Source organism: Canis lupus, chromosome 5 (assembly GCF_011100685.1).
Source record: "Canis lupus familiaris isolate Mischka breed German Shepherd chromosome 5, alternate assembly UU_Cfam_GSD_1.0, whole genome shotgun sequence".
NCBI classification, from domain to species: Eukaryota; Metazoa; Chordata; class Mammalia; order Carnivora; family Canidae; genus Canis; species Canis lupus.
Genome location: NC_049226.1, coordinates 48,259,479 through 48,283,864, shown reverse-complemented (window position 1 = coordinate 48,283,864; position 24,386 = coordinate 48,259,479). Strand labels below are relative to the sequence as shown.

Here is a 24,386-nt window from a genome sequence, read left to right as displayed (position 1 = left end):
TTTTGTCACCCTCTCTAATTTTTCCCACTCATTTTTTGAACAAAATCAGGTAACTTATCCAGACTCTCTGCTAGACTTTTTTTTTTTTTTTACATCTTTCTTTGAGAACATAGAAGATATAGGGGATCCCTGGGTGGCTCAGCAGTTTAGCGCCTGCCTTCAGCCCAGGGCATGATCCTGGGGTCCCAGGATCGAGTCCCACATCAGGCTCCCTGTGTGGATCTTGCTTCTCCCTTTGCCTGTGTCTCTGCCTTTGTGTGTGTGTGTGTCATGAATAAGTAAATAAAATCTTAAAAAGAGAGAGATAGAGAGAGAACACAGAAGATACAAAGAGCATATCAAAGATCTTGTAGGGATCCCTGGGTGGCGCAGCGGTTTGGCGCCTGCCTTTGGCCCAGGGCGCGATCCTGGAGACCCGGGATCGAATCCCACGTCAGGCTCCCGGTGCATGGAGCCTGCTTCTCCCTCTGCCTGTGTCTCTGCCTCTCTCTCTCTCTCTCTCTCTCTCTCTCTGTGTGACTGTCATAAATAAATAAAAAAAAAAAAAAAAAAAAAAGATCTTGTATTGCTAAAGGAATTTGTGAGGCTTGTTTTGGGTCCATTAAGAGATTTTGCAAACATTCGAGAGTGTAGTAGAATGTAGAATGGGTGGATTGAGGTAGAACTGACTAAACTAGGGAATATGGGAAGAGTACATTGGGAAAGAACATTATAGTTTGAGACATCCAGGTGGAGATGTCCAGTAGGCAGAGGAAATATACTGCCAATGCTAGGAGAGATTTCACTGGTGGGAATAGGGTAAATAAAGCCATCTGAGGCTTTTCATTGTTGCCATCCACACTGCCTGGCACATTGTATATCATAAATAATTGGTTGAGTAAATAAATGAAAAAAGCGGTGACAAAAGATAGGACAAAGGCTTGGAGACAGAAGAAGAAGAGAGTCTGAAATCAGGGAGGTTCAGTAAGGGTCTGTTCACAAAGTATTTTGGGAGGCCCTTTGAGGACATTCTTCAGAACACAAAAAAAAATTGATTAAGAGGGTCCAACTGCTGCTTTGAAGAGAGAGAGAGAGACATGTCATATTTATTAATATAGAGAAAACGGACCTTTTTTTGAACCCTCAACTGAAAACGGAAGAGAAAAAGTAAGACCTGGGATTAATTCAGGAGATTCATAAAATTTTTTTTTAATTTTTATTTATTTATGATAGTCACACACACAGAGAGAGAGAGATTGGCAGAGACACAGGCAGAGGGAGAAGCAGGCTCCATGCACCAGGAGCCCGACATGGGATTCGATCCCGGGTCTCCAGGATCGCGCCCTGGGCCAAAGGCAGGCGCCAAACCGCTGCGCCACCCAGGGATCCCAATTCAGGAGATTCAATATCTAACAAAGAGGAATTGCAAAAAGAAAAACAGAAAGAAAGGAAGGAAGGAAGAAATCTTAGCTTACAGTCCATGACTCAGTAAGCAGGATAAAGAAGTACAATACCTATATACATTCTGAAACTTTAAAGGGAAAAGCATAAGCTGCTTACCAAAGAATAAGAGATTCAAATGGCACCTCTTTTTCAGCAGCTTATTTCTGAGAAAGTTACTTTAGGATTTACTCCAGAAAAAAAGTCAGTAAGGAAGAGGGAAACCAGAGGATTCAATGCTGAAAAACATGGAAGTACCAGGACAGTTGTGTAGTGGGCATAGAGAACAGCTTGCCCAAACTGAAACAGGAGAAGACATTCTAAGAGATATGCCTCTGTATCAAAAGGAAAGAAGAGGAACAGATGAATTACCTCATCTATTTAACTAAATTGGAAGTTTGAGATCACTGGGAAAATTTTGGGACTCAGCGCTAAGTATATAAAAATTAAACAAAATGAGATCATTGTTACCTTGGAGAAAAGAAACTTGTACCAAGAAAAGGAATGTAGTACAGTAGTTGACTCAGTATAAATAATATTTATATAAATACCCTAAGTCATAATAATAAAACCAATACAATCCAACATCCTGATGCATAAAATGTTAGTATCACAGTTTTTTGGGATGTGTTGATGAAGAGGAAAATATGAGAAGTAAATCTTTAAAGTTGAAATAAGAAAGGAGGTTGTTGGAAATTGTTAGAACTGCAGAGGTTTAAGTATATTTAAAGAAACACAGGAAACAAGTAGAACTTTAAAATAATAATATAAAGTGGAAGAGTTTGGCAAGCTGAATTTTCATCCACTGGAATATTTCATCTGTTGAAATAGGGAGTTGATAGACATCAACAAGATGATAAATTTGAAAATAGGCTTATAAGCATATTACTTAGCTCATACCTCGAATTGAAAAGAGAAATGTTTAGTGTGTCTCTAAAAAGTGACAGTGATGAATTTTTTATCATGTGCTGTACTATTTAATTTTTTACATGTGCACACAAAAAGAAATAGCCTGGAAAAATAAAATAGAAAAGAACCAAGAGTCAAGAGTACAGGTTCTACTAGTCACTGAAAGAGAGGAATTTTAAGAATAGCATAATTACCAAGGAAGCAGAAGTAAATAAAACCAGGAAAGTCACTACAACCGATAGAGAAGTCATTGGCAGTCTTTAAAGAAACTTGTTTTCTTTCGGACTTGATGGCAAGTCAGTAGAGAGCAAAGGAGTAGTTGGGAGCAAAGGAAATAGAAGACAAGGTAGGGATGATGTTACCTCTGAAAAAGATTAAAAATTTTACAGTGAAGGGGGCGCCTGGCTGGTTCAGTTGGTAAAACATGAGACTCTTGATCTCGGGCTTATAAGTCCAAGCCCCATTTTGGGTGTAGGGATATCTTTAAAAGAAAAAAAAATTGAAAAAAAAAATTGTAGTGATGATTACTGATTCTGCAGTCAGATCAGAGGCCAACCTGAGACCCACTGGAGTGGTGCTTATTTAGAGAGTAAAGCATGTTATTCTCCATGGCTGGAATATCCATGTTAATCAACCTTCATCCCCTCTTGATAAATCTTGTGAAATCCTTTGTTTAGAAACTCTCCAACCGGCATGTCTGGGTTGCTCAGTCAGATAAGCATCTGCCTTTGGCTCAGGTCATGATCCCGGGGTCCTGGAATTGAGCCCCGCATCAGGCTCCCCGCTCAGCAGGGAATCTGCTTCTTCCTCTCCTGTCACTTGTGCTCTCTCAAAATAAAATCTTAAAAAGAAAAAAAAAAACTCTCCAACCAAGAAGTTGAAGAGTAGGGAGTGCCTGGGGTCATTTCCCCCTGAGACCATAAATTTATCTAAAGTAATGTCTGTGCCCCTAGCACAGGGCCTAGCCTAATAAGTGTTGGGTCACGTTGAATGGGTTGCTGAGCTATGCTGATCAAGTTAAGATATGAATTTATAGAGAACTTATCAGTTACCAATTTAATCCAGACAAATTCTACTAGAGAAAGATGGATTGGGTTAGGAATGGAAAAGGTGTGTGATGGAGGGTGCAGGGCAAGCATCTAAAGGCACATGGATCATTAAAGGAGTGGTTTCTGGTCTGGGGAGTGGCATGCATGGATTTTGAGAAAGGCTAAAGCTTCCCAGGTGTTTCTAATATGTAAGCAGCTGATCTATGGAGGTCATGATGGATAGAAAGCCAAAGTAATGCCAGGAAGGGAGTGGTAAGCTCCAGGAAAAGGACAAAGAGCTCAAGGTTTAACGTTGAAATGAAGACCAGTGGAAGTTCTAGAACTTCCTACAGAACAAGTAGGCTTTAGTGTCAGAAAGTTGTGTGTTGTGTGAGTCCTCTCACTTAACTCACGTTTTCAATAAATAGGAATCATAGCACCTTTCTTCCAAGGTTGCTGTGAGATTTAAGTGAGATGCAATGTTTAATAAAAACAGTGGATTGCCAATGGTAAGCATTGGATAAATGGTATTTTATTACTTTTATAGCATAGGCTTGAGGTCAGCAGATGCTAATGTTTTTAAAACCCTGGAAGTGGGGATGCCTGGGTGGCTCAGTGGGTTAAGTGTCTGCCTTCAGCTCAGGTCATGATCCCGGAGACCTGTGATGGAGCCCCACTTCGGGCTTTATGCTCAGTGGGGAGTCTGCTTCTTCCTCTCCCTCTGCCCTTCTCACTGCTCCTCTCTTGTTCACTCTCCCTCAAATAAATAAAATCTTCAAAAAAACCAAAGACAAAACCTGGAAGTGGAGTGGTTTTCCAGGTGGCACTTACTCAAAGTATGTGCCACTAGGTGGTGATGTGACTAGCAATCACTCTGTTCCTTCTTTCACTCCAAAACATTTGACCATTATATTTTTAAAACAGATATATTGAAGTCAATATATTATGTCATCACTGGAATCAGTGTCATTCAATTCTAAATAAAAACTTGAAGCAGATGTACTTTTTATTTCATTAAGTTACACCAAATTCCAGGTGTAGGACAAGGCAAGCTTTTGATTATTCTCCTCTGTGCCCCATTGTAAGATGCCAGCTTTCTCAGAGATCACCTCAACCTGACAGCCTTCCTGTTGGTTTTCAGCATACACACTATGGATCTAGGATCCAGGTTGGATGTGAGTGCTGAGTTTGTATTTTGTACTGCAAGATTTGAGTCCTAACAAATCTAAGGGCTAATCTTACTCTTCTACACGATCAGCAGCTCAGTAAAGTTCTAAGCAAGGAGCTCAAGCTTTTGTGCATTGTGATAATCCTTATCTGGAAGATATTCCAACTTCAATTCTCCTAAGCAATCCCTCAAACCTATTTTTAAGGAAAGGTACTCATCCCAGGGTCCTGTGCAATAAAAACCTGTGCTTTATTACTCATTAGAAAAGTATTAGACATACATCATTCAATATAGAACATGTAATTGACTGAATTAGTTTTGCTTATTAAATGCCACAAGAAACCAAGCCATGAGAAAGTATATCAGAACAAATACCCTCTTGAAGGGGAAAATACAGTTTGATGAGGAAATCCATTTGGAGAGGGAAACACATTGTGAGGGGCAAGGGGAGTTGGAGGGGGAAATACGGAGTGAGGAGCAGGGGCAGTTGGAGGAGGAAACATCCTTATTGGTTCTTCTTCCACTGATTCAAAGGCAAGAGGAGTTGGAGGGGGAAATACAGAGTGAGGGGCAAGGGGAGTTGGAGGAGGAAACAGGTTGTGAGGGGCAAGAGGAGTTGGAGGGGGAAACATCCTTATTGGTTCTTCCTCTTCCACTGATTCAAAGGTCTCCATTTTTTCATTAGACTCAGAGAGTAGAGCTTCTTCCCCATCCTTCATTTCACAAGTCCTCCTCTCAGGTAGAGAGGCTCCCTCATTCTTTTTCATTTCATGAGTCTCCCCCTTCTCAAGTGGAGTGACTTCCTCCTCTTTCATTTCATGAGTCTCTCTCCTCTCAGGTAGAGTGGCTTCCTCCTTCTCTTTCACTTCACATGTCTCCACTTCTGGTACAGGGATTTCCTCCTCATCTTCCTTCAGACCAGTGGCCTCCCTCTCCTCAGGTAGGCACTTAGTAAATGTCTGATCATAACAAGGTTGGGAAGAAGGTAAGGACACAAAGTACTTTCACTAAAGTCCAGTTTAAACTGCTGCAGCCACGTGCAGCTTCAGAAGATTAAATTTTCTCTGTGCATACCTACCACCCAGCAGTTCCACATCTAATTGTCCTAAAGAATCACCCAAGATATATGTAGCAGCACTGTGTGCAGCACTAAAGAACATAAACTTAGAACCACATATTCAAGTTGCACAGACCTTGTACCTATTGTCTGAGGACCTCAAAGCCTTCTTTGCTTTACCCAGAAACCCTATCCTTCCCCCCCACCACACTTTTCTCCACTTTGAACAGCATGTGTTCATATTTGCCCCCCACACTAGATAACATCAATGGCAAGCCTGTCTGTTGGAGGGAAGGAACGCATCTGCACTCCTTTGGTTTCCTCTACTCCCATCTCTATCCTCAGAACCTACCACAGAAGTTTGTACCTAGGAGTTCTAGACTTATTTTATTTTATTTTTTAATGAGTAAAGGGTGGCTCAGTCAGTTAAGTTTCTGCCTTTGGCTTGAGTCATGATCCCAGGGTCCTGGGATGGAGTCCTGCATCAGTCTCCTTGCTCAGTGAGGAGTCTCCCTCTACCTCTCCTCCCTGCTCATGCATGCTCTCTTGTGCTCTCTCATACTCTTACACACACACACACTCTCTCTCTCTCAAATAAAATCTAAAAATAAAATTAAAAATTAGTAACCTTCCCATTTGTTTGCCTTCTCCCTTCTTCAAAATGCATAAATAGACCTTTCCCAGCCTACCTCCATGTTGTTCAGTCCCTGGTGTTGATGGCAGAAGAGAACTTCAGATGCAGGACCAAACTAAAACTCATAGGCCACATCTCTTGGATTTATACCCAGCTGAACATACACACCCTTCCAAGATCAGATTATCATCTTTCACAAGTCAATCCCTGGGAAGACCAATCAACTCTGAGATCAGGATGGTGAATACAAATGCCTTGGGGCTATAAAGTCATTCTAGGGGTGATGAGTTTATGTTCTCCTTCCTTTCTACAAAAGACTCATCAGTGAAAATCCTTCACATTTCCCAACTAGCTTCTGGCTTCCACTCCTACCAAATAGGAACTTGAACAGTTCCAAGGATCCTAGGTAAGCCCCTAGGATTTAATATAATCAGTGGCTGGGAGGCCCTTTTTATTTCAGGGTTGGAGGTGAACAGAGGCCTTCAGATCTTGGAGGGATGTGAGTTTTTCTCCAAAATAGTGTTTTATAGGGGTGCTTGGGTGGCTCAGTCAGTTAAGCATCTGCCTTCAGCTCAGGTCATGATCCCAGGGTCCTGTGATTGAGCCTGTGTCAGGCTCCCTGCTCAGTGAGGAAACTACTCCCTCCCTCTCCCCTCCACCTCTCTCCTTGCTTGTGTGCTTTCTTTCTCTCTCTCAAATAAATAACTATTTTTTAAAAAGAAGTGTTTTTATATTCTCTAGCTCAATAAAAAAAAAAAAAAAAAAAGTAATTTTTACCCAAATAGAACTGTGACTTTCGTTTCACAATTTATATGGCTGATTTCATGGACTCTTAAAGTTTATTGTCTATCTACAAGTTAAAAAACTATCCTGGAATATCCATGGGCATATGTCTCCCATGCCGTGAGCCTTTCTTGTCATACTCTGTGAGGGTGAGGAAGTTTTCCCTCCTGTTGCCAACCACATGCGATATGATCTGCTCCATTTGCAACTGCTTGTTCAACTATCTCTCTGCCCCTCTTCCTCCCTGACATCATATCTAGCCTGTCCTTAATCATGTGCAGCATGAGTCATTGCCTGGTGTGAAGGTCCAAGACCAGGTCTATACCCTCAACACTGCATAAGACTAAGAGCACAAGGTTTTAGAGTGAAATGACATGGAAATTAATCCAGGCTTCACTCCTTAACTGACCTTGGGAAAATTACTTAACCTTTCTGCCCCAGGTTCATCTGTCTAAAATTCAGAAATAATAGTGGTACCTACCTTGGCAGGGACTCAGGAGAGTGCTTAGCATACAGTAAGTGCTTGGATATTTGGTAGTCGTGGTGCTGTTAAATATTGAACAAATGGGAAAAGAAAGGAGGTTGCCATCAGGTCTTGGTTTTTGAAGGTACCTTAGAAAAAGTATTTTACTGACTTTCTCCCTCAGCCCCATAATGGATGGTCTGTTTCATGGTCAGCTGAGAGTCCAAGTCCAAATTCCCACCAAATACAGGAATCTCCTTTACTATATTCTGAATTGATAGATTTTGAGCCTCTATTTGAATGATTGCTTTAGCAGGATGCTCATGTCCTAACAAGCTGTGCCATTCCATTTTGTAACTGCCTCATTAGATTTTTTTTTCTCCTTAAAAGGACCCAAAACCAATCTCCTTGTAACCTCCAACAGTTTCAGTCTGTTCTGTGGAAATTCAGAAAATTGAGTCCCATAATCCCTATTCCTTAGGAAGGTTTTGGATTCATTCACTCCACAAATACTCATTAAGCATCTTGTGTGCCAAGCATGTTAATACTGAGAAGCAGTCCTTATCCTCATCAATCCTGTAATGGGGACGTGGGGGAGACCCATTAACAGTCACACAAATATGTATCATCACAATTCATAAGAAATATTTTGAGAGTGCTATGGAAAGGAAAACAGGAGACATCAATTTAAGCAGTAGTAATAAAGAAGGCTTATATAAGGAAAGTGACTTTTAAGCTAATAACAGGCCAGCTGTTTTCTGAGGGGGGGAAGAGAGAATTCTGGGCAGAGAGAACTGGAATGTGGGGTGGAGTGGAGATTGATGGGATTAGAGGAGCAGACTATGGGAGGGCCTTTGTGTGTATAACTAGGGAGTCTGGATTTTATTCCAAGTACCACTGAGAGGTTTTAAGTAGGGGAGTGCCATTATCCATTTCATACTGAAAAAGATAACTAGCTGTTGTATAGAAGAGAGATTGGAAGAGGATGAGGGGGATGCCTGTTAAAAGGCAGTTGATGATAATTTATTTTAAGTTTTATTTTATTTTAAGTTTTTTTTTAAAAGATTTTATTTATTTATTCATAGAGACAGAAAGAGAGATAGGAAGAGACACAGGCAGAGGGAGAAGCAGGCATCCTACAGAGAGCCTGACGTGGGACTCGATCCCAGGTCTCCAGGATCATGCCCTGGGCTGAAGGCGGTGCTAAACCGCTGCACCACGGAGGCTGCCCTGATAATAAATTTATTAGGCTGGTCACCATCAAGGCAAAAAGGAAACAGATTTTAGAGGTAAAATCCAGAGGACTTTGTGGTAGATTATATATGGCAGGTGAGAGAGGGATGTATCAGGTTGATATTCAGAGACTAAGCTCCTGTGTGGTTAGTATCCCGGCATCCTTTCTAATTAGTCATCAACAGCCAGCGATCAATTATTTTCAAAATTACACCTAGCACATTTCTAATCAGATAGCCAGAGGTGCCATCTACTCAGAGGGGAAAATGAATTGAAAAATGGTTGTTGGATCAAGAGTTTGAATTTGGTTAATGTAGATGGTAAGTTGGCAATTGGATATAGCAGATGAGGCTGGGAATTTTCATCACCTTGTTGGCATTTAAAGCTATGGGAATGTATATGTTGTCACCTAGACCCTGAGTATGCATGTGGGAATTGGGCCCAGGACTGAGCCACAAAGGTGAGTAGGATAGCCAAGAGCTGGAAAAGTGGGCCCCAGTTGCAGAAGGAAGGCCAGAAAGTGTGTCATAGAAGTTTAGGTCTGGTAATGGGGATGCCTGCTGGAAAGGAGTGGTTCATGAAGATGATAGTGTAGGTTGAGATTACAGAGGTCATATGCAAAGACAACTTCTCTGATACGTGAGCTGTGGGGAGAGTGAAAAAGTGGAAAGCAGAGAGGAGCTCTTGTGGTCCAGGAGAATCTGTCTTTCCTTCTTTGTCTCTTATCCTAAATATTTGCCCGGTTCATTTAGCCATTCTGTGTATGATGGGATTTCCAGAAGATGCCATAGCTTACACACAGCTGTATTTTCCTTCAGTTTAGGATGCTTCACCAAAATGTGTTCTGACTCACCAGGGCTGGCCTTTTGATTTCCTTGTCATTATCAGATGCAGCTAAGCTTAGCAATTTAGGCAGCCGTGCCCTCTGTTGGCTTATTCTGAAACTGCAGTCGAATCCAGTTGCTTTGCATTAGTGCCATGTCCCTCACTCCACACTTAATGGTGCACTGACTATTAGAACCTGGAAGAAGAAACATTGATCAGAAGCACGAATAGCCCAGAAGCTCTCGAGAAAGAAGTTCTGAACTAGTAGAGATGGAAGACATCGCCAAGCTAAGCCTACAAGGCAGGCTTTTATGATTCCCATCCAATAGATGAGGAGGCTGGAATTCAAGCACAGCACCATTAAAATGGCAGAAACTGAACTCCAGAACTTCCTGTATCCTAATATGAGCTGTTAGAGTCATACCATATTGTTTCCTAATGCTTTTGAGTGTTATTTGCAAATTACAAATATAAAGTGAATGTTTACATGTCAGGTACGATTGTTTGGAACCATGTAAAAAACAAAGAATAGGGATGCCTGGGTGGCTCAGTGGTTGAGCACCTGCCCTTGGCTGGGACATATCCCGTAGTCCCGGGATCGAGTCCCACATCGGGCTCCCTTCATGGAGCCTGCTTCTCCCTCTGCTTATGTCTCTGCCTCTCATTGTGTCTCTCATGAATAAATAAAATCTTAAAAAAAAAAAAGAATAGGGAGTCAGAGATATTCATTCTTTCTTTCATTCACCAAATATTAAATGAACATCTACTACATGCCAGGCACTATTGTAGATAATGAGGATGCAGTAGTGAATGAAACAGACAAGCTTCATGCTCTCATACTCTAATATAAAGTGGCAGACAGTAAAATAAATAAGGTAAAATATATACAGTTTATTAGTAATGGTGTAAGAAGGGAACACAAGGCAGAGGAGGGTATGAAATGTTGGGCTGAGTGTTGGTATGGAAATTTTAGTTACAGTGGCCAAGGACCTGAGGGAAATGAAGGAGCTGACCATGCAGATGCTGAACTCAGTGCTCCAGGCAAAAGGCAGAGCACTTGCAAAGCACTGAGGTGGAAATGCCTCTGGCATGTTAGAGGAACAGCGAGGAGGCCAGTGTGGCTTTGGAAGAAAATGTTAAGAGCAGAAGGCAGAGACATAACTGGGCAGGTCACCTGAAGATGACCTTGTGGGTCGTAATACGGACGTAAGCTTGTGATCCTAGGGAGTTGGGTTTCTGTTGGACAGTTTTAAGCAGAAGAAATAATCTATATTTGAAGAGGACCATTCTGGCTGCTATGGAGTGAGTTCAGGGAGGGGCTGTGTGTAGCAGGGAGACTATCAAGGAGGCTTTTATATGGGACCCCTGGGTGGCTTAGGGGTTGAGCATCTGCCTTTGGCTCAGGGCGTGATCCTGGTTCAAGGATCAAGTCCCACATCAGGCTTTCTGAGAGGATCCTGCTTCTGCCTCTGTCTCTGTCTCCCTCTCTCTCTCTCTCATTCTGTCTGTCTTTCATGAATAAATAAATAAAATCTTTTTAAAAAGTGGAGGGGAGACTTTTGTAAAACTCTAGGCAAGATATGATTGTGTAGAAAGACCAATAGAATTTTATGAAGACTGAATGTGGGCTGTAAGAAAAAGAGGAGGGCAGCCTGGGTGACTCAGCGGTTTAGCGCCGCCTGCAGCCCAGGGTGTGATCCTGGAGACCTGGGATCGAGTCCCACATCGGGCTCCTTGCATGGAGCCTGCTTCTCCCTCTGCCTGTGTCTCTGCCTCTCTCTCTCTGTTTATCTCTCATGAATAAATAAATAAAATCTTTAAAAAAAAAAAATAAGAGGAGTCAAGAACAACACCAAGGTATTTGCTGAAACTGAAAGAATGAAGTTGTTGTTTCCTGAAATGAGAAAGGCTACAAGACCAGAAGTCTGAAGGGGTAGGCTCAGTGCTAGACTTGTTAGCTTTGAGATTACCTGCTGGAGTTCCCACTCATTGGTGATTGGATAGATAGATCGCAAGTTAAGAGGCTGATACTAAAGATGCAGATTCAGGAATTACCATTACACAGATGGTATTTAAATTATCAAGTAGCATGAGATGAGATGAGATGAGATGAGATGAGATGAGATGAGATGAGATGAGATGATGAGATGAGATAAAATGAGCTAAGGGGATGTTTAGATGGGAGAGATAAGAAATTTAAGGACTAAGCCCTATGGCTCTCCCATCAAGGTTTAAGAGGTAGGATGGAATGGCCAGCAGATAGAAAGTAAACTAACAAAGTATGGTATCATGGAAGTCAAATGAAGAAAACAGTTTGAGAGAATAATCCATTTGTGTCAAATGCTGCAGATAGGTTGAATAAGACCAGGATGAGAACCAACCATTGAATATAGAATGGTCTTTCTAATTCTCTCCTGACTTAACAGTGGATTTTCTTGTTCTAATTTTCCCGCCAGGTTGTAGCAGATACCAATATAAGCGCCATAGCAACTCAGCTTGAAAACATGTCTACAGGCTACCACCTTGGTTCTCCCACTGCTGAACACCATCCAGAAGACACAGAGTGAGTATTCTAGATACAGAGTGCCTATTACATGTGCGGGCAAGGCTCAGTGAGACCTTTTCCAGAATCTAGAGTATGCTTTCTAAAGAAGAGGAGGGGGAAATACACATTACCTTTTCTAACTCCTAGAGAATCTCCCGGAACACACCAAGGTTTCCTCACTCCTGTCCAGGCTTTGTTCCATGTAGAACTTCTTAAGAGACTGCTGTCACAGGGCCTGCATCTGGTCACTTTGACACGGTGCCTTCTTCAACCCAGGTGCTCCCTGCTTTATTATGCAAGGAACTGTTTTCTAAGCTAAAATCTCATTCTGAGATTAAATTTTATTGTTAGACTTGCTGGCATTCTTCATTAAAACCAGTCATTACAGTTATAATTGTCCATTAAAGCAATGTTTCTCAAACTGGAATATGCATATTAAATATCTAAGGAGCATATTTAAAATTGCTTATTTCTCCAGTCCCATTCTCAGAGACTGATTAGGTGACCCACAGTGGATTCCCTGGGGCAGTTCTGCTACAGGTGGGTGGCCCATCCGTACTTTCAGAAATGTGGCCTAGAGTTCTTCCTCTCCCTAATACCAGTGCCTGGTCACCAGTACATGCTCACTAAATGCTCATTGACTGATTGGAATATTTCATTGGAAAGATCTAATGATCACAGACATTTCTAACTTTTTTCTGGCACTTCACATCTTAAATGATACCTTTAAGTTTATTTTTCTTGAGGAAAGAATATTGAACTAAGCTCCTTTTACTTTTTTCTCATTATGAAAGTAATAAATGCATGCTACTAAAATATGACATATATATAAAATTATGATATTTTCAAGTTACAATGGCCCTTTCCTTTAAAAAAAAAATCAGGACCCTATTACAGGAAGAGCAGTTAGTACACCTTTAGCATTCTTTGATATTCCTATGTAAATACAGAGATGTCCTTGTAATCTTGGTTCCTTTGCCAGGAACCACAGCTCCTGGCAAGCTGGGAACCACTAGCATAAAAGAATTTATAAATTACTTATAAGCCAACCACTGTTAACATTTGGAGATTTTTTTTATTAGTGTTTTATATGAAAGTAAATTAAAACAAATTGAAATTGTGAGATAAATGGAGGCAAACTCCATCTGATGTTGCCAACTGAGGAGTAGAGTTGCTTCCCCCACTCTCCCCCGAAAACCGGTCTCTAATCACGAAGAGGCACAATTATGAAGGTCTCTAATGATTTGGTGGCTCCCAGGGCCTAGCTCTAAAACAATGACTCTGGACATTTGGATTCCTATTTCACTATCCTGAGAAACAGGGGGGCTGCATTTGAAAGAAGAACCATGAATCCAATTCATGTCTGGCCAGTGGACCATTACTAAGAATACTTATAAGGCCATGAAGTCATGAAATGTAGAGCCTTGTTCATGACATCATTACCATTTGGCCATAGGGGATAATTCATCATTTTTAGCAGATATATACTGAGCACCTTCTGAAGGCCAGATACTGTACAAGTGCTGGGTTCTCAGGATTCAAACTTAAAAAATGTAGGTGAAGGCATTGCCCCAAGTCCTCAAGGAATTGCCAGAGAATTGGAAAAACAGGCCCATAACTCCATGTTTGTAGGAGTTGATAGTATAGGAGAGCCAAGTTCCATGAGAAAGCTAAGTAAGCAAAGTGTCCTGCGAAACCATGGAAGAGGGGTACAACTCTACCAAAGCATGTCCCCGGAGACACTAATGCTTTGGCTTAGTTTTAAAACAATCAGAATAAGCAGGAATGGCATTCAAAACAGTCAACAATTTATATGCATGGACATTCAGTAGTTACTATGGACTGCCTGCTGTAAACAATTAGTAAGTACATCAACAAACAACCCGTATCAGTGTGAACCAGCTGAAAATCAACCCTAAAATAAGCTGGGCAAAATTGAGAAGGGGGGGGAAGGAAGACTATTCTAGTCAGACAGAACAGCATATTCAGAGGTGGCTCATATCCCAGTTTTGCAAGTTAAATACATGAAAGGGCGAGTTTGTATCACATGCCTCTGCCTCTCGGACATGCATGCTGCCACAAAGCAAGTGAGGCTACTAGTATGTAAATATGAACCTACCACAAGTAAGATGGCAAGGACTGGGATCCCAGGGTGCCTTTAGGTTTTTACCCTTTGGACAAGGGCATTTGGGAAGAAGAAATTTGCATTCGCGAAGCTTAAACTACTTGAGCCCACATAGATAGATCATTTAATTTTTAGCCATGTTATTTCTAAGAGAGCAGACTTCCACACTGGACGAAACTTTGAAAATCTAAATTACCCATTTGAAACAGAGTGTCTTTATCCATTTTGCTTGTCCTTGGTTTCTCTCTTTTCTCCTGGATTTCACTATGCATGCACACAGTCATGATCCTGAGCTTGTGACAAGCACAATGCAGGTCGCTGGGAATATTCAGATGACGATGACTTAAGGAGTTCATAGTCTGGTAGAGGAGCAAGTCCGGCCACAGTAGAGCGAGTGCCATAGTGGAAATCTGTACCCACTGCAAAAGGGGCACAGAGGAGGATCGGCTAACTCTCCCAAGGGAGTCAGGAAAGCATCATATTGGAGGTGGGCTTTGAAGAATGAGTTCCCAGCCTGTTCCCTGGGTGGAAGCAGTGGGCGAGGTGTGTGAGGCCACTCGGCAGCGCACTGAGCTATTGGGCTGGCGTCACCTGTTCTGGCTAGCAGCCCACCTGCAGACTGGTGGTCTCCCACTAGCTAGGGTGATGCCTCACCTCTCCGGCTCCATACACATTCTCTAAGGATATAAAGACAGTTTCATTCAGCTTTATTTTTTTTAAAGATTTTATTTATTTATTCATGAGAGACACAGCGATTGAAAGAGAGAGAGAGGCAGAGACACAGGCAGAGGGAGAAGTAGGCTCCATGCAGGGAGCCTGACTAGGACTCGATCCCGGGTCTCCAGGATCACAACCTGGGCTAAAGGCAGCACTAAACCGCTGAGCCACTCAGACTGACCTCATTCAGCTTTAAACAGTAAGCATAAAAGTTAAAAACTAAGCATAAAGAAGGGTGCTTTGACAGCTTCAGCATCATGACTTTATTTTTAATTAAAAAACAGTTTTATGAAAGAGAAACCCCTAAAACATCAAGGTCATTAAAGGCCTATTGCTCATTAGTCCGACATGACATGGGAAATGTAAGTTTCTAGATTGGTCTCTGAGAGTTTGATTACATGAACTGGCCTTCATAGTTTCGCAGTATGAAAGTCTCTCAAATCTGTGTTCTTCCATTAAAATGAAATTCCCTCTCAATATCTATTCTTGAATTAAACAGCGTGCATTGTGTTTTCAGAACACCTCCACCTAAGATTATTACTTTGGAGAAAGGCTCTGAAGGATTGGGGTTTAGTATTGTAGGGGGTTATGGAAGTCCCCATGGAGACCTGCCAATTTATGTCAAGACTATATTTGCAAAGGTATTTTTTTCCTTTTTACTGTACTTTTTTTTTTTAATCTAGGTGAGATTTTTTTTTTTTTTAGTGGTTTGCTTTGCTTACTTCTAGCTATACCTGGGTGTGTGCTTGTATGCTTATTTCATTTTAACCTTGTGTAGGGCATTCCCACACCAGACTAGTGAAAAAGTTCTTTTATAAGAGTGGAGTTACAAAAAGTGTAATGTTCTTTGGACCCTATTACAAAAGTAGATTTTCAAGAGTGTCTTCTTTCAAGAACACAATATAAGGAGCAGTGCCATGCTCTTTGGAAGCTGGCTTTGGAAATATTTTTCTGAGCTAGAATATAAGTTTGGCTTTCTCCTTCAAGAAAAGATGACAGCAGCGGGCTGTGGCAGAGAAAGCTCCCTACAAGCCTTGGGTCAGTGCAGCATTCATGGCTGTCTGTCACCAGTCACCTCAAGATGCTTTAACTTAAGTTGTTCTCTCTTTTGCAGTCCTCTGCTAAAGTACTTGCAGGATCAGGCCACTAAATTAGACTCTGACTGGGTAATAGTATTTTTAAGGAACTAAATATACCAATACATCGTACTAGATAGGATAGGTCATGGTGTACATTCCTACTGCTGCTTCTAGATGGCTCTTAGATAAGTTGTTTGTTTTAAGTTTATTAAGTAATCTCTACACCCAACATGGGGCTCAAATTCATGACCCTGAGATCAAGAGTCGCATGTTCTTTCAACTAAGCCAGCCAGGCACCCCTTAGATAAGTTATTTTTGACCTTACTGTGATTTTTAAAGTTGGAATTCAATTTTATTATAAATTTTGAATATCTCTGAAAAGGACTTAGTATTGATAGTATAACTTTATTCATTGATTTTATCACAGTCATTTGTTTACTAATTGATCCAATGGCCTCTTACTGCTTTTTCCTAAAGAAATAAAGATCTTCAAGAGAAGAAATAAGTTAGGTACTCTTTCTAGAAAACAATACTATACACTAAATAACAAATTCACTGCTACCTGTGCAGCTCTTATCACCTATTAATTGAGTCTAATCATGACCTGACGTAATCCTTAAGTCATTTGGTATTTCCTTTTAGAACACGTTAGGCAACTGCAGATTTAGCCACCTGATTCCAATCAGTTAGGGTGCCTATTAAGAAGACTTGTTATTCCCAAACCAAACATTTGTTGACCTGGTAATGGGTAAAGAGGGAAAGAGAAAGCAGATCAGAAACATTCTGGATAGCAGTGCTGCCCCAGTCTAATAATTCCCAAGGGGATAAGCTACCTACAGACCCTCCTTTGCCCAAGACAACACCAGAAGCAGTTGTAATCATTATTCTTTGGGCCCATTGTTATACTTTGCTTTTCAAAGAATAGGTAAGAATAGTGGAAAAACACATTCTACTTCCCTGCCTTTGCCTCCATAAAGCCCTTCCAGAATATTTGTAACCCTCTGCTCATTTCATAACTGTAGGTGGATCTGCTATGTTCACACAGAGAACTGGTTAGTTCCTCAGGTCTTTTGACCTACAGCCCAGAGTTAGCAGGCCACACCCGATGTACCCCTCCTGACAACTCATAGACAGTGGGACTGGGGCCAGGCAACTTTGGTCAGGTCAGCTGAGCATGAAACAGCCATGCATTGCTGGTGGGTTTTTGGAAAGAAACCACCAACAGATCACAGTGGGACAAAGTAGTGGGGCAAATGAATGCACTGAAGCTCCCACAGAATCTCTTTTCAAAGGTTCCTCATTGAAAGTGCTCATTTAGAAAGCACCTCTGCAAGTAGTAACATAAGAAGAAATACTGAACATCCTTGATATGTTTTCTTTTTTTAAGGAATTAACCTTTGGAAAGTGAGGCACACCTAAAAATGAAAAGCTCTGAATTTTAAAAAAAAGTTCTAAAGCCCTAGCTAATGGTCTATCTAATTCAGTCTCAATAAAAGAATATTCCGGGCAGCCCAGGTGGATCAGCAGTTTAGCCCCTGCCTTCAGCCCAGGGCCTGATCCTGGAGACCTGGGATCAAGTCCCATGTCAGGCTCCCTGAATAGAGCCTTCCTCTCCCTATGCCTGTGTCTCTGCCTCTCTTTCTCTCTGTGTGTCTCATGAATAAATAACATCTTTAAAAATAAATAAATAAATAGATAAAAGAATATCCCACTGCAAACAATTATCATTATTTTTAGATAGTTCCATAGCATTTGTTACAATAATATCTCATTTGAAGACTTTTTCTCTTTTCATTTGTTTGAACAAACCAAAATATCCAAATTTTAAAGTTTTCTTTAGAGAATCAATAAACCAAAAACTGGCAAAAGATTTTTTGGGTTTGTTTTTTTTTTAATGGTGAAATCCTTCTAAAAATGAATTTTGACACTAAGCTAAACATTTCCCCCATAGGAATTTTGAGGATGTAGAAACTATAGCTATATGTTTTCCATGTTTTTTAACAGTGAACATATACTTTTTTAAATATTTATTTAAGTAATCTCTACACACCAACGTGGGGCTTGTACTCATGACCCTGAGATCAAGAGCTGCATGCTCTTTTGACTGAGCCAGCCAGGTGCCCAACAGTGATCATATATTCTTTAACATGTTTGTCTTCTCAAGTTTCTGGATCTCAGATGCCCACAGGCATCTGTGACCTTTTTATGTGGCCTTTTTATTTTTTTTAAAGATGTTATTTATTTATTCATGAGAGACACACAGAGAGAGAGAGAGATTGAGAGAGAGAGAAGCATAGACACAGGCAGAGGGAAAATCAGGCTCCATGCAGGGAGCCCGATGTAGGACTCAATCCCACTGCTCCAGGATCACACCTTAGGCCGAAGGCAGGGGCTAAACCGCTGAGCCACCCAGGGATCCCTAATGTGACCTTTTTAGTGTCCCTAAGCTTCTTTTGTGTCCCTAAGCAAGTAATTCTCTTGCTCAACTAAGAAATTAATTTGACCAAGGTCTTTTTTCTCCTCCAGAAATATGAAGCACAGGCACTTTGAAAATGTGTAGGATTTTTAAGACAGTCTGATTAACGAGCTATCAGAACCTTCCATTTTCTTCCAAGTGTTTGGTTGGAAACTTCTAAATCAAAGCCAGCTTTAGGTCTGATCCTTTTCAGCAGCCAGATTTTACCATAAACCAAGTAGAAATCACCATAAAACAACCACAACAATCCTGAGCATTTAGGGAACAGCTTTTCAGAGACTGTGAAATCTGAAAACATGAGCTTGATCACTATTAGAGCTTATTACACTATCATTATTGAGTATACCATGTGCTGTATATTCAATCCTTAGAACAGGCTGAGAAGTAGGTAGTAAATGCCTATTTTACAGCATCACGGAAGGCTAAGTGACCAAGTCAGGGACACAGCCAGTGGGTAAAGCCACATTTCTGAACTAGATGGGTCTGTGAATCATTTATTTCTTCCTTCCTTCCTTTACTTAGTCTACAAATGCTTCACTGATAAAGTTAGAGAGGTCAGTAGGAAAGACCAAGTAAACACAGCAATACCTGCAAAAATGTATCCTCCCAGAAAGTTGAAAAGTTGAAAGGTCATCCTCTTGTGCATTGCTGAAAATGCAAACTAGTCTACCGCCATATCATCCTGAATGTGCCTGATCTTGTCTGCAAATGAAAACTTTAAAAACTTGACATGCTTTTCAAAACACCACACAGATACTTGAGGTTTCCTAAAGCCCTTAGATCTTAGCACGTAACATTTAATAAAATCAAGTTAGCTAAGTAATTCTGATTTTATCCACAAGTTGTTTAATCTTGTCTGTGTTGCAGTTAACACACTTTCTTATAAGAAAAAAAAAGATTTGAATGAAGTTACAAGTTATTTAATTTTGGTATTTCCCCCAGTACAGACCTGGTTTTGAATATTCTTTATTATACCTTTATACCAGAATCCCACCCTTTTCACAGTTTTGAAATTATAGATAATTCACCCATTCCCTCAGGACCTTCATGCTGCAGGTAGACACAGGTCTCTGGAGCACTAGTTAGTGCCTCTTAGCTTGGCGCCTGAAGGAGTCAATCAAGACAGGGTGCCTGTGGGCTTTAATTGTTTTCCCCAGCACCTCATCATCATTTAGGGGACTCTTCTGGCACTAATTTTTCAAGGGATTTTCAGTCAAAAGGAGAAAGCTTCCTACGAATCATTTTCTAGGTTATTTTCTTTCCTTATTCATCCAAAAATATTTCTACTAATATCATGGTATTTTAAGATACTTGGTGATAGAATTTTAAAAAGCCCAAGCTTCACTTGCTTTGTGCCATTTTGAGGAGCCATGCATGACCGAGTATGTAATGGAAGTAATCATTTAGAACCCTAAATGATCAAAGATAAATGACATTGAGGCTTTTGAATATGATACTGCAAAATTTTAGATATGCTACACTTTGTGCATTTTTATGTAGAACAACTTTATTGAGATATAATACACATACCATACAATTCACCCCATTTAGAGTCTACCTTTTTTTTAAGTTTATTTAAGTAATCTTTTTTTTTTTAAGCTTTTTATTTATTTATTCACGAGAGACAGAGAGAGGCAGAGACATAGGCAGAGGGAGGAGAAGCAGGCTCCATGAAGGGAGCCTGACGTGGGACTCGATCCCAGAACTCCGGGATCACATCCTGAGCTGAAGGCAGATGCTCAACCACTGAGCCACCCAGGTGTCCCTATTTATTTAAGTAATCTTTATACCCAATGTGGAGTTCAAACTCATGACCCCTAAGATCAAGAGTCACTTTCTCTTCCAACTGAGCCACCCAAGCACCCTGAGGCTACACTTTTGATGGATCACCACTGTGCTGATGTCTTAATAATGCAATGGGAACTCTATATAATGATGGTATTGGCAATGAGACTGACACCAGATTCAGTTCTGCCTTAGTCACTATATTATGTATTCATGAGTATGACATTCGAATTCCATTCAGTACTGAATATTGAAATAAGGCCCCAGGGGATCCCTGGGTTTAGTGGTTTAGTGCCTGCCTTCAGCCCAGGGCGTGATCCTGGAGACCCGGGATCAAGTCCCACATCAGGCTCCCTGCATGGAGCCTGCTGCTTCTCCCTCTGCCTGTCTCTCTCTCTCTCTCTCTCTCTCTCTCTCTCCTCTCTCTCTCTCTGTCTCTCATGAATAAATAAATAAAATCTTTAAAAAAAAAAAAAAGAAAGAAGGCCCTACTTATATTAAAAGAAATGTGAACTTCGTACATTTCTACAAGTATGTTACTTAAACAATGCATAGTTATGGTTACTATTTAACCATTATTCTACATTCTTAATTTTCCTGGTTTTAAAAACATTACCTAGAAATAACTTCAACTAGTAGTTTTTAAAGTTGCTTTTTTCATAAGCACACCATAATATTAATATTATTTGTTGACTGCTTGGTCCTGGATTAAACTGGAATGTCTCTCGTTTGTAGGGAGCCGCTGCAGATGACGGCCGGTTGAAGCGAGGTGATCAGATTTTAGCTGTTAATGGTGAGACGCTGGAAGGTGTGACACATGAGCAAGCTGTGGCCATTCTAAAATGCCAAAAAGGGACTGTAATCTTAACTGTGCTGTCGTGAGCCTCCAGTCCTGATCACAAGATAGATGTTGTAGAATATCCATAGGAATATGAAGCTCTGAGAAAGGATGAAAAGCAGCCTCCACTAGAATCCACCTTCATTTACCACCTCACCCTCTTTGCTCAAGAGAGGCGGCTAGATTCCACGTGAATTGCCCAAATCAGCCATCACTTCTTGGTGGGGTTAATTTCTAAAATAGAACGAGTCTTACCTGATTTGCATCTAATATCCACATTTATCCACTAATACTAACTGGCTCTGATTATATTTGCTGAAACCGAAGTTAACCACCCCTCATTCCTATGCCCTTCTCTACCCATCCCTCCTCACTCAGAGACTTAACAGCAAGCTCACATGTCATCTGATGAACAGAAACAAATGTTAAGCAACTTGTCAGCTCACTCATGATTTACTTATGCTAATTGTCTCTTCACGTATGCCAGAAAACATTAGTAGTGTAATTAACTTACCATTGATCCCGCTGATGAAATACCCAATTCTCCTATGGGAAATTATTGTGCTCTTTTCTGCACGACTTCGAGTCAAATAAGTCTCAAATTTGTTTCTCTGGATAGATCTTTATAAGCTAGTCATTGGTAATAATGATGAGTCAATTAGCAGACTGTAATCTGAAAATTCTGGAAAGCTTTCTAATTGTTTTCTTAGCTACATAAATGTATAGTACTCAGCAAATGCACCTTATTCTCAACAGGATTAGTTCACGTCCATGTTCTGAATTGTAACCATGCTAAATTATGTTCAAGACCAGGAAGGTCATCTGGAGTTAATGGCATCTCAGTAGGCAGGTGTTATTCCCACCCTTTAGTCTTCAGACAAGGAGGAGAAAGCCCCAGAACCAGTCTGCAGAGATCACTAAGTTTTGCCTCCAGTCAGACGAAGTCTGAGTGGCCTTGGACTTGTGCAAAGTGCAATGGCAAATTTGAGTATCCTTCTCCTTGGCTCCATACTGGTCAGTCTAGCAGCACAAGCTGTAGGTATAGTAGGGATGGGGCAACATGCTTGGCCACAAAGTGACTGTGGAAATGAACTCAGCCTAAGAATCAGTGAGGGCTATGTGGCTAATGGCTCTTGATCTTCAGGAAGTCCCCCATTTGCTGAAGTTGTACAGGCTAAGAAAACAACCACAGCAGGAAATACAAAAATACCTTTGAAGTTGAATAGGGGCGTTCTTATGTAGGTATTATGTAGGGACAGAGATGCTTATCAGTGAATATGTAGGTTCTTCTGTAAAAAATGTACCATGAAAGAGGAGTACCAGCATCTGTAATAGAAGTAGTTTAGCATCTTTGAACTAAAACACAATGCTGCAAATGGTTCACAGTAATTATCAAAATGGAATGAGCTCTAACTTAAAATGGTATTTAATAATTACAGATTTTAATTGAGAATTATCTTTTGAGTAGATGTAACCACAAAGTGCATTAACTCTTGTTGGAATATTTTGTGGCTATTCCAAAGTATAGAGTGCCTAAATTTTATGTTGAAAATGTCTTTCGTGACTGCTACTAAGTTTTCTGAAGTTACATATGGCTTTTGGGATTTCTGACACAGCCAAGATGTGCAATGTTGTTAGGATCTTATCTTTCAGTGCACGAAAAGCTATCAACCTCAGAGGTTCTATGCTAATTATACCTGCAAGAATACCTAAGGCAGCCAAGAAGAAATGAAGCCCAAATAAAACTTGAAAATGCACCTTAAAATAAAAAAGTGTGTGTGTGCATGCACTCGTGTGTATACACACACATGCATAAGACTTCATATGTTACTTTTGAAATGTGATTCTGCTTGATTTTGATGGAATGGCCATTAAATACACATTTTGAAATAATACATTTTTGTTGTGTCTCATACACATTGTCCTCTTGGGTCATGCTACTAAAAGTCTACTGATAAAGGAACTGTGCTTTCTACTTCTTGCTGCAGTAAGTTGACCAAAATTCTCATAACTGGTTCTATCTCTGCTGTATGACGACTAAATAATTGCCTTGCCAAAAATGCTCTTTTGCATCACACCTTACAAGCTAAAAGGACATGAAGATGGGAATTTGTGAAAAGAGCAGTTCTCTCAAAGCCACATATATTGTTTTGGCCACATCATTTGGAAAATCTAAGTATTGGAATTGGAATTAGTATGAGAAGGAAGTAAATCAGGAAAAACAAAACTGCCAAATATATGTATAAGAGGTTTCCAAAGATTCTAAATAAGTGTAGTCGTCTAAAGAGGAAATGGAATCTTGCTATATATGAAAAAGTATGATTTCTACATCTGATTTGGTTTTTCTCTTCAGCCATTTTGTTTCCTAATGAGAGCAGGGGTGGGGGGGAATCCAACTGTTCACAAAGTTTTCCAGTCCTGTTAAAATCTGGGATCCATTCATGGCTATCTCATGGCAAGTGTGTTGCCAGGCATTAGAATAGGTGCTTTATAAAAGAGCCAGTACAGGGCGCCTGGATGGCTCAGTGGTTGAGCCTCTGCCTTTGGCTCGGGTTGTGATCCTGGGGTCCTGGGATCAAGTCCCACATTGGGCTCCCAGCTCAGTGGGGAGTCTGCTTCTCTTCCTCTTTCCTCTCCCCCTGCTCATGTGTTCTCTCTCTCTCTATCCCTCTGTCTCAAATGAATAAATAAAATCTTTTTTTAAAAAAAGCCAGTACAGTAGTCCAGAGGGCAAGTCTTAGCATCCCCCTGAGTTCAAATACCAACTCACCAACCTTGTGACCTTGTCCAAGTTATTTAATTATCCCTTTCTTTAATTACTTCAGTTAGAAAAGGGTGGAGGTGTTTTTAAGTACATAATGAGTCCAATCCAAGTAGAATCCTTTGGTACAGTGCCTGGCTGTTAAGTATTACACGAACATTAGCAATAAACCTCTTTTCCCATATATAGAAGTGGCTTGAAATTAGACATTTATGCTGATGATTTGTGGTTTCAGTCAGTAATGACCTTTAAAAAAAAAACATTTTACTGAGGGGGCTTAGCTTAGAACAGTGACCCAAAATCAGCAACTTGTAACACTGATTATAATGATGTGAGCTTGAGAAACTAGAGCCTGAGCTATCAGAAAGCCACAACTGAACTGAAACCAGGGCTTCCACCATCAGCCATGCCACTGGCGTAGGAAGTAACATCCACTCCATAGGCCTGCACTCCTACCTCCGGAACCAGGAGAGGCACTTCAGGTCTCATCAACCCTATGATGAGGAATTTTAACCTGGTACACACTTTCATTCCAGGAATT

General features: G+C 40.7%; 1 protein-coding gene across 6 annotated transcripts in view; it reads left to right on the top strand.

The window, feature by feature from the left end:
* Positions 1-22,979, top strand: part of PATJ (PATJ crumbs cell polarity complex component) — a 356,206-nt gene extending 333,227 nt beyond the window's left edge. For 4 of the 6 annotated variants that reach the window (XM_038537342.1, XM_038537341.1, XM_038537339.1 and 1 more), the window contains 3 exons: positions 11,976-12,082; positions 15,424-15,547; positions 20,982-22,979. In XM_038537342.1, coding sequence (XP_038393270.1) covers positions 11,976-12,082; positions 15,424-15,547; positions 20,982-21,128 — 378 coding nt within the window. In that variant the 3' untranslated portion in view covers positions 21,129-22,979. The remainder of the gene's footprint in view (positions 1-11,975; positions 12,083-15,423; positions 15,548-20,981) is intronic. The other 2 variants (XM_038537344.1, XM_038537343.1) reach the window with 1 other exon arrangement.
* Positions 22,980-24,386: the final 1,407 nt, after the last annotated feature.